The following is a 9,997-nucleotide window of genomic DNA, read 5'->3' as shown; positions in this document are numbered from 1 at the left end:
ATGTAATTATACTCTACAACTTACTATTATCAATGGCCTTGAATGAATATGGGTGTGCAAGTAAAGTCAGGATATTTTGATTGTATCTCAAAAGAGATTCTCTGTTACACCTTATGTATCTGGTGAATATTAAAATTGTAGGGTTAAGTTATACTTTTTTTGTTTTTATAGGAAGGGGTAAGTCATACTTAAAGTATAGTGGTAGGGGTAAATTCAACTTAAGCTCAGTGTTGACTAAAATCTGAACACATTGTCTTTTTCTTTGTTGGAGAATCATTGATTACCATGACACAACTTTTCAGTTTTCTAATGCCATTCATCTTTACAATCTAGCTTCTCTTGCGAACTACTCCCTCCGGTCCTATTTACAAGAGAAAGTTGACTTTTTAGATACATTTTATAATTTTTGTATCTAGTCAAGAATCTAAATCAAATACATAAATTATTTAATGTATCTAAAAAATCAATTGTCTCTTGTAAATAGGACCGGAGGGAGTAGTTCTTAGTGCTTGTGTGTATCACCTTGTGTTGCATTCATAAATTTCAACTCAAATTAACCATCAGTAGTGAGTCCTTGCAAAAATACCGGTAAAAGCTTTACCATTTCACGATTGAGTATAAATTGAAACTCTAGTTTGTCTATATTTTGATTCTCCTTTGGAACATTCAAACATGATTCTGAAATGTTAAAAAATTGATTTTTGTATGTTTGGAGGTCCGGGATTAAGGATGAGTTTGTTTTTCGTTTTTTCAGAAAAGAAAATCTATTTTTTAAAAAAAAGCTATAAAAAAAAATCATTTTTGGCATATGGTTAGCATTAAATTTTTCAAAAAATAAAGAGGTAAAACATGAATTAGTTAAAAATCATTATTTTTTTTAATTAATTCTCATGATTCATAAACAACCAAAATGGCTTCAGATTTTTTAAATCTAAAAAAAAAAAAATAGCAAATTAATTTATTTTCAAGCTAAAACAAAGGTACCCTAAAATTGACTGTCTTTTTGAATGGATACTTACTTGAAATAACTTAAACCGCAGTGTTCTGCCTTAAACCTTCACTAAATTCCCTCTTTGTTATGAATTTCTGATTTTTTAAATTCTTGAAGAAGAATATGTCGTCATTATTCCCAAAAGAATTTCGTTTGATGAACCTTCGGCGCCTCAAAGAATCCCTTGAATGGATTTCAAGGACTCATTTTTGCGGCGAATTATCTTCCAACAATGTCGGCTAAACAGTTCGCCTTTGTGGCTGGGTTGCACTTCACCGATCCCACGGTGGACTCGCCTTTCTCAATCTTAGAGACCATACCGGCATTATTCAGGTTAAAACACTTCCTCATGAATTTCCAGCCGCACATTATGCTATCAATAACGTAAGACTCGAGTATGTCGTTGCCATTCAAGGTGTTGTTAGGTCTCGTCTAATTCAATCAATCCACAACAACACGATCGAGGTTGTTGCAAATGAGGTTCAAGTGTTAAACTCTGTCAATGCAAAGTTACCATTCTTAGTTACCACACATGATGATGATCATGCCAGAGATTCTCTTCAAGAGGAAACCCTTTTCAGGTCCATGTTATTAACTCTTTTATTTATTACTTATTATTCATAATGAGAATTTTGCATGGTACCTATTCTTTTTTGTATTATGTAAGTTTTCTAGTTTTAGTTCCAAAACATGGAGACATGTAATATTAACAACTTCAATTTCTGGTTTCGTAAGGCAAACATAGTTTAATCCATAGTGGTTAGGAGGGGAGGGTTTCCTTTTCTTTTTGAAATTATCAAAACTATAAAATGTTTTTTAAATCAATTAAGTGTGATTGAACTATTATATGATCATTAATCATGATGTTTTTTTTAATTTTTTAAAAATACCAAATATATATCAAAATATAGACTTGGTCCTCAAACCCCCTCCCAAACAGACCCTTAGGCTTTGTTTGCGAGTTTAGAAGGGAGGGGAGGGGAGGGTTTTGGAAAAAAAGGAAGGAGTGAGTGGAAGAAATAAAGGACAATGGGAAGGGAGGGCTTTGGGGGGGGGGGGGGGGGGGGGGGTTTGTTTTTCTTCATAACATAAAATCCTCCTCATTTGGGGAACTCAAAAATTGTATTTGAGGAGGGTTTTGGGTTTTGGAGGATTTATATGAATTCTTCAAAATGAATCTATGTGGCTATAATATTCTTAAAATAAAAAAATATATTAATCATAAGCATTAATTTATCATTCTCTAAAAACACACTCTTTGAAAAAATGTGAAAGATTTCTCCGTTTTCCTCTATATTTCACACCCTCCAAATCCCTCCCCTCCCCTTCCCTCCAAACTCCCAAACAAAGCCTTAGAGAAATTCAACACTATTGCTTTTCACCAATCATCATATGATGCTCATTATTAGATCACAATGCTCGTTAACAGTGTCTTTCTAATGCTTTAGCACTACATTAGATAGTTTACATGGAGCAGAAATAGAGTTTCTAATTGATAGCTTTCAAAACTCTAATCAGATTTTAGTCTAACGCAGCCCTGATTTGTTCTTAATCTTGTGATCTAGTGCTATTCATCCTTTACTGCCATGACTTTAAGCTAGTGTTGCACAAGAGTTATTCAATTATTACATTAGTCTCGTACCCTGAAAAAATGTCATTATTAATTGATTATTTTAAACTCAGAAAACATAAACAGAAAGCATTTGGAAAAATATACATAAGTTCACCAACCGATGCAACATAATGCAGTGTGGACCAATTTAAAATATTTTAATACTAAAAATTAAATTAGAACTATTGAAGGTCCACGGGTCTGGGCTGTTTCGGTCTGCTATCAGCATACTGTCACGTTTTTTCACTGGTAAGACCAACATTCTGTCATGGTATCCTTTGTTGACGTCTGTAATGTCTATGTAAGGCATGTCCTTGCTTTGTAAGGTATCCACATCTAGGGGGAAGCTGTGATGAGTTTTTATTTTTGAATAGTCTTGAAGCTTGAAATCAAGTTTGAAAGTGGAGAATTTCTTGCTGTTTCAAGTTTTGGTGAAGTCTGTTAGTTATTCTGGTGGGAGGCTTTTCTTTGGTTGTATGAGTTAGGTGCGAAGGAGTTAGGTGCATTTTTAGCATGTTCGGTCAGTGCTTTGTGTTGTGTGCTACTGCTGGAAATTTTGCTTGCCTTGGGGATTTGTTCTTGGTTTTATCTGTTCTGTGTCCAGCTTGCCTCTTTGGTTGGCTTTTGTTGGTATTGTTCCATCCTAGTACATCTCGTGCTTGAGTGTGGTTTTAATATAAGTTGCTCTATGACTGCTTTTGGTATTTTTTTTATTACCAAATGACTGCTTTTGGTATTAATTCCTCATTTGGTTGTAAAATTATGATATTTTATCAAGTTTGATGATGTGGTTGAATGTGCTGCTGACACATGTTTGACTGAAGTTGATGTTTTCATTATTGCTTACATTTGAAATTTTTAGGTATCGATGTCTTGATCTAAGGAGGCAGCAATTGAATTCTAACATGTTGCTGCGGCATAATGTGGTTAAACTCATACGAAGATATCTAGAAGACATACATGGTTTTGTGGAGGTACTATCCAGTAGATTCATCATTTGAATTTTCGAGTCTCTTGCACATCGTGCTTTGGTTGTTGGTATCTAGTATCATCCTGTGTTGATCTTTACCTTTTTTGTTCATAAGGTAGATTGAAACTCCAATATTGTCAAGATCCACACCAGAAGGTGCCCGGGATTATTTAGTTCCATCAAGAATCCAGGTATTGAGATTTTTTTCATCTATTGTATGAGATCCTTATTTCATTTTATTTGTCTAACATTTTGTTAGTCTTTCTTTCTCTTTGTTTAGTATGGATTTTAGTTACAATAGAGCAAATAAGTCAACAGACTTTATAAATATTGGTCTCGTCAAAAGTTCAGCACAGGCAATTATCTTTATCTTTTGCATAATCAGATCAGTTAATTGTTTTTTCAAACGCTCAATTAGATATTGCACTGTTGAATTTAGGGGTTGATAGGATTTATGATCCCAGCTTCAAAAGATATTTACTACCTACACCTCAATGGCATTAATGTAGAACATATGCAGATTTGTCTTGTGCATATGTGCACAAAGCATCGTCCTTTTATATTTATCTGTTATGTTTTGACTGTGTAGAAATGATTGCAAAGATTGTAGTATTTTTCCATAAGCAAGTTGTTTGTATTATGTCACTGAATTTTTATTTTGTTTTATTTTATTGGCATAACGTCTTTTATGAGAAGAGCATTGCTAAGATAAAAAGCAATATGAATGTTTTATCTATTTTTTAAGAGATGTAATTTATTTTATGTTCTGTTGATTCTGTCACATGAATTATGAAGCGAGGAACATTCTACGCCTTGCCACAAAGCCCTCAGCTTTTTAAGCAAATGCTAATGGTAGCTGGTTTTGATAAATATTATCAAGTAGCAAGGTATGGTATTCTTTTATTTTTTTTAAATTTTATTTTGAGTTTATTTGTATCTTGGTTTATGTTATGGAGGATTTGTAAAAACTCTTCCCTTTTTCGTATAAAAAAAGCATTTGGTTGCACGATTTACATAAACCAAGAATACAGAATGCTTGCTTTTATAAGCTAAACCAAAATTACATTATAAAGATTGTGATGCAACTGAGCATTTTTGTTTTTGGATTAAATGCAATTTACTTTTCGCAGATGTTTTCGGGATGAAGATTTAATAGCTGATAGACAACCTGAGTTCACACAACTAGATATGGAAATGGCTTTTACTCCTTTAGAAGATATGTTGTCTCTTAATGAAGAGTTGATCAGAAAGGTTAGTTTATGCCATCTATAATTATATTCATTTTATCCACAATTTTGAAGTAATGGAAGCATATATTAAATAAAAATTTAGAATGGAGGAACAAGCTAACAGATGATAACTTCTTTTGGTGGTTTGAAATGTCAAATGATACTATTACAGATTTAGAAGCAGGTATTGATATTTGCAGTCTCACTTATATCAGGAAAAGATATATGTTGAAAGACTTAATTGATCAACCGGTCCCTTAACTAAATTGATTGTTGCAAAGTGGTCCCATAACTAAAAATTTGTTGATGAGTTTTGAATTTTGAATTTGGGATAAACATTTTGGTTAAGAATATGAGTTTTATTTGTTGTGTTGAATGAATGTGTTGAAGCCATGAATTCATGATGTTGAAGGGATGAATTGATGTTGAATGTGGATTTTATTTATTGTGTTAAATGTTGATTTATTTTCTCTGGATTCTTTCTGGGATATTGTATAAATGATGAAGAAGTGGTGGACGGAAGAAGATGAAGAAAGGGGAATTTTTTTTAAGTGTTGATGATTCTCTGTAAGATACAATAGACCTGCACGATCCAACAATCCGGGGTTAAAACTGACGGAAGGGACCAAAACCTATAACGGCAAGAAACTTAAGGGACCACTTTGAGACGTTTTTTAGTTAAGGGACCATTGTGCAGCAAACAATTAAATTAAGGGACCGGTGGATCAATTAAGCCATGTGGAAGTGGGAAGGTGTTGATGCTTGTAGATTTTGTTTGATATAGATCTTTTGTGGACGTGGTTTTACAGAAAGAAAACCATAAAAATCGAATCATGTATATTATGTCTAATTTTGAAGTTGGTTTTTATTGCAGGTTTTTCTTGAAATTAAGGGTGTGGAATTACCAAATCCTTTCCCCAGGCTTACATATGCTGAAGCAATGAATAGATATGGTTTGGACCGTCCAGATACCAGATTTGATCTAGAATTAAAAGATGTAATGATCTTTATTTTACCTCCTCCATAGTACTTTTGTGGTTTGTAGCATATCGTAGTTTCTATGATCCTCTCATATATTTTCATGCCTTTCTTATTTGATATAGCTTGTTGTCATCCTGTGTTGAATCACTGTTTGTGTTTTAGTTTGTATTGCCATAATTTACCTAGATTTGCTTCATCTTTGCTGAGATATAACTTTTCATTGGCTGCAGGTATCTGACATTTTCTCAGGGTCTTCCTTCAAGGTTTTCTCTGATTCCTTGGAGTGTGGTGGAGTTATTAAAGTATTGTGTGTACCAAAGTACTCAAATTCAGTTCTTAGGTATCGTCATATTTATAGGCAAGCAGACGGTGCAAAGGATTTACCTTTTCTCAAGATCATGGAGAATGGTAAATTAGTAATTCCCTATCAATACTCAGTTCTATGATATTTTGAGACATGTTTGTCATATTCCAGTGTTTAATGTGTAAACCTTTAATTTTAGGGGATATTGAGGGAATTTCCGCTTTAGTATCAAGTATGGATCCTGCAACTACAAAGGATTTGTTAAGGCGATGCTCTGCGGGACCAAGTGATCTGATTTTATTTGCAGTTGGTCATCATGCATCTGTAAATAAAACTCTAGGTTGTCTTAGAGTTTATTTGGCAAATGAATTAGGTTTGATCGACCATGTAAGTTGGTATCTGCTTTTTAAATGAATTTTTTTCCTATCTTTCTCCATTATTCATTTCACTTATGTTATCTAGTTATTTTTGTTTGAATTTTAGGCCAGACATTCAATTTTGTGGATTACCGACTTTCCAATGTTTGAGTGGAATGATTCGGAGCAGAGGCTTGAGGTGAGTTTTGCTTTTAATAACAACCAGCAATGTATTTCTCAATAAACAAGATATCTGGTTATGTCCTGTATTATTCTTTTCATTATTCTTAATTATGGGCTCGTGCAGGCTCTTCATCATCCTTTCACTGCACCAAATCCTGAAGACATGAACGACCTTGCATCGGCTCGTGCATTGGCTTATGACATGGTTTACAATGGGGTGAAGGTGATTCTGATTTATTTCTAATTTCTTTCCTCTCCCTTTATCTTGCGAGCCTTAAAATTTTGCGACTGATATTCAATATATTATACTTTATGTCAGATTGGTGGGGGGAGTTTGAGAATTTATAAACGCGACATACAACAAAAGGTTTTGGAGACTGTAGGCATCTCAATGGAGCAGGCTAGTACATGCGACTCTATTCCTACTCTTATTTATGTTTTTCATTTAGTTTCTATCTTTTCATATTTATTAAGTGAGGTGATGTTGGCTGAAAATTTTTAGACTAGAATCATGTAACATTGGCTTCTTGTACTCTATTCATTTTCTGGCTATACCTTCCACTGTGTTATCATTATAGGAAAAAGTTTTAGTACCTTCCGCTCAAGTATCTTACTATCTTGGTATAATATTGCATGCAATTCTACCAAATTTTGGGAGAACAGGTAGTACGATTTTATTAATAACAAGAAAATCAACACCAAATACTCTTCTTGAAAGTGTTACAGAAAGGTTTAGAAATCAGAATGTTAGAGTAGGAAGGTTGATACAAGAGGGGATCATAAGAATAGAATTGATTTCACAAATTGCCTAACTTCCCCACTCACCCCACTCTAACACATATATCCTCACACATATCCTCCCACGTAGATTTGGTTACTTTGGGTGATTGGGTCTACAACTTTTCCTTGGGCTCCCAACGGTATGAAAATACAAGCCTATGACAATTTTACTTGAGACTTTCCCGAAAAGCAGAGAGGAGATTGTGCAAAAAAAATAAAAATAGTAAGGGGAGTCACTATACGTATATGTTTGGATTACATCACATGGGACAGGACATTGATTCATTCAAGGTAAGTCAAAATATATAGATTCTACGCATGATTGATAAGGGGAAGTAAAATCATATAATCGTAAGATTATGCAAAACTCATAAATCTCAAATATGCGCACATAAATTGACATGTATGCATGTAAAATAGCATACGTAAGACAAAACCTTTAAATCACACCTGAAATACTTAAGTAAATTTTAATTCATAAGCATAGCTCACATTAAAACATAGTTGCATAACACTTACGTAATTTAAACTTGAAATACTTATGTAATTATAACAGTAGCACTCACATTCTTTCCTCAAAAACAGTAGCACTCACATAATAGCAACATAACACTTGAAATACTTATGTAATTCAAACGTTAAATCAAACTCACAGGTCTCAAACGTTAATATCTATGGGAAATGCTAACAAGTTTCGTAAGGGCATATGTTAAAGAATTAAAAAGTAGAAATATTGTCTTGGTAGTGGTGTATTCAATTCATTGAAAGTTAAAAAATTGTTCTTTCCTAGACAATATTTCTATATTTGGTTCCTTAACATGTGCCCTTGCAACATTTGTTAGGTATACCCTATATCTATATATTTCAATTTTCTGACATGTTAATGTGAACTTCAGTTTTGACTTTTTTTTTCTTATGTGCTCTGTGGCACAGTCAATCTTACCGGTCCTTATATTTTGGAAATAGGGTAGAATGCTTATATTTATGCCTTCAAGGCATGCCTGGCTTGGACTGATCTGAATTATTATAATTTCTTTTTCAGGCTGAAGCGAAGTTTGGATATCTTCTTGAAGCTCTTGACATGGGGGCTCCGCCACATGGTAATTCTTCTAAAATGGTTTATAGCCCCATTCCTCCCTTGTCGATAAACTGAATTATATTATTAGAGTAGCATTTGTCTGTGCACAACCATATTGAGGAAAGAAAAAAAGGCCAGTTTTCTTTATTTATTGAAGTAGCAGTTATCAATAACTGCAAGGTAGTGGCGGTTTAGACGAGTATTTCTTTTGCACTGCAATCTGTTTGAGAATTGAAGTGATCACAAGTTCACAACACAATCAATGGCATTTGCTATTATCACTAATGTGGGAACCAAGTATTAACGCTGATCCTGTAAACATGTATAAGGCAATAGTTATATGATAAGACGTCTAACATTTATTATAAGCCAAACTTATGTTAAAACTACAGCTGCAGAGACAGGAAATATTTCAAGCAATTTTATTGAAGGTGAAAGAACTTAGTGAATAGAAGGATGTGACACTAACTCTTCTGCTGTTGTCTCATTTCACACATCAGTTATAAGTATAGAAATAATCTAATATTACTTTCCATTCCCTCTAAACTAAAAACATCTTATATTTATCAAGTTGGAATTTAATTGGCGTATCTTTATTTGAACACAACTATAAAAACATGAGGCACGCCGATTGTATCTCAATATGTTTAATAGCAGTTGATTTTACCGATGATTGTTATTATATATCAAATGCAGGAGGCATAGCTTTTGGTCTGGACAGATTGGTTATGTTGCTAGCTGGTGCTAATTCAATCAAGGATGTCATTGCTTTCCCAAAAACATCAACTGCTTTACCAAAAACAAGAACTGCACAGTGTGCCCTCACCAGATCACCTTCCGAGGTGGATCCCCGACAGCTGAAAGATTTTTCCATCACTACACAGATAGGCATTTAATTCTTCATAGTTCTGTTGCTTATACCCATTTTTGTACTCTGTTAAAGAATAGTTTATGTACATTTAAAATTTTAAATAAATCACTGTGTATTTTTAGGAGGGTTGCCATGTAAACCTACATTTCCATGTTGTTTATCGCATTTTTTTCGAGCCGAAGAAAATCTTATTGATTTTATTCAAGTCCAGTTGGACTTGATTACAATTTTCCGCTCCTATTATTCATTGGCGAAACGAGTGAAGAAAATAATGGAAGACTAAGAACACCATAAGAAGTTATCTATATACAAAGATGTGTTTATTTATGGTTTGTTTCAAGAGTTTTTATCTCTTTATGGCCTTTAACTTTAAATATTTTTTAATTTGTACGTTCTTTAATGAATATGCTATCCGTTCATCAAAGGGTGTAGGCATAAAAGAGTGCATGCAGGAATGTTACATTACTTCATTGAGTCTTTTTGAAGAGTTGTTTATTCTTATCAAAAGGCATGGATGGATTTATGAAAAGATTCACACTATACGCACGTTGAAAGCCGAACGCTTCTGCACCCAAAATCATTTTCTTTCTTGTGTGCAAAGAGAATGAAGAAAACTATTACCTACAAAACTCAATTTTTGAG

The 9,997-nt window shown here is 33.6% G+C and overlaps 1 protein-coding gene across 1 annotated transcript; it reads left to right on the top strand.

Annotated features, from left to right (window-relative positions):
* Window positions 1–3,467: 3,467 nt before the first annotated feature.
* On the top strand, window positions 3,468–9,582 carry LOC146959233 (aspartate--tRNA ligase, chloroplastic/mitochondrial-like). Its single transcript, XM_085735789.1, has 12 exons — window positions 3,468–3,577; window positions 3,689–3,764; window positions 4,369–4,460; window positions 4,704–4,824; window positions 5,677–5,799; window positions 6,014–6,191; window positions 6,287–6,474; window positions 6,571–6,642; window positions 6,751–6,849; window positions 6,946–7,026; window positions 8,449–8,506; window positions 9,181–9,582. Exons 3-12 carry the CDS (start codon window positions 4,417–4,419, stop codon window positions 9,378–9,380), a joined length of 1,164 nt encoding a protein of 387 aa, XP_085591915.1. The 5' UTR covers window positions 3,468–3,577; window positions 3,689–3,764; window positions 4,369–4,416; the 3' UTR covers window positions 9,381–9,582.
* Window positions 9,583–9,997: the final 415 nt, after the last annotated feature.

The sequence above is a fragment of the Medicago sativa genome, chromosome 1, assembly GCF_051527215.1.
Source record: "Medicago sativa cultivar Bolivia chromosome 1, Bolivia_mono, whole genome shotgun sequence".
NCBI classification, from domain to species: Eukaryota; Viridiplantae; Streptophyta; class Magnoliopsida; order Fabales; family Fabaceae; genus Medicago; species Medicago sativa.
This window is presented reverse-complemented; position numbering and strand designations above follow the sequence as displayed.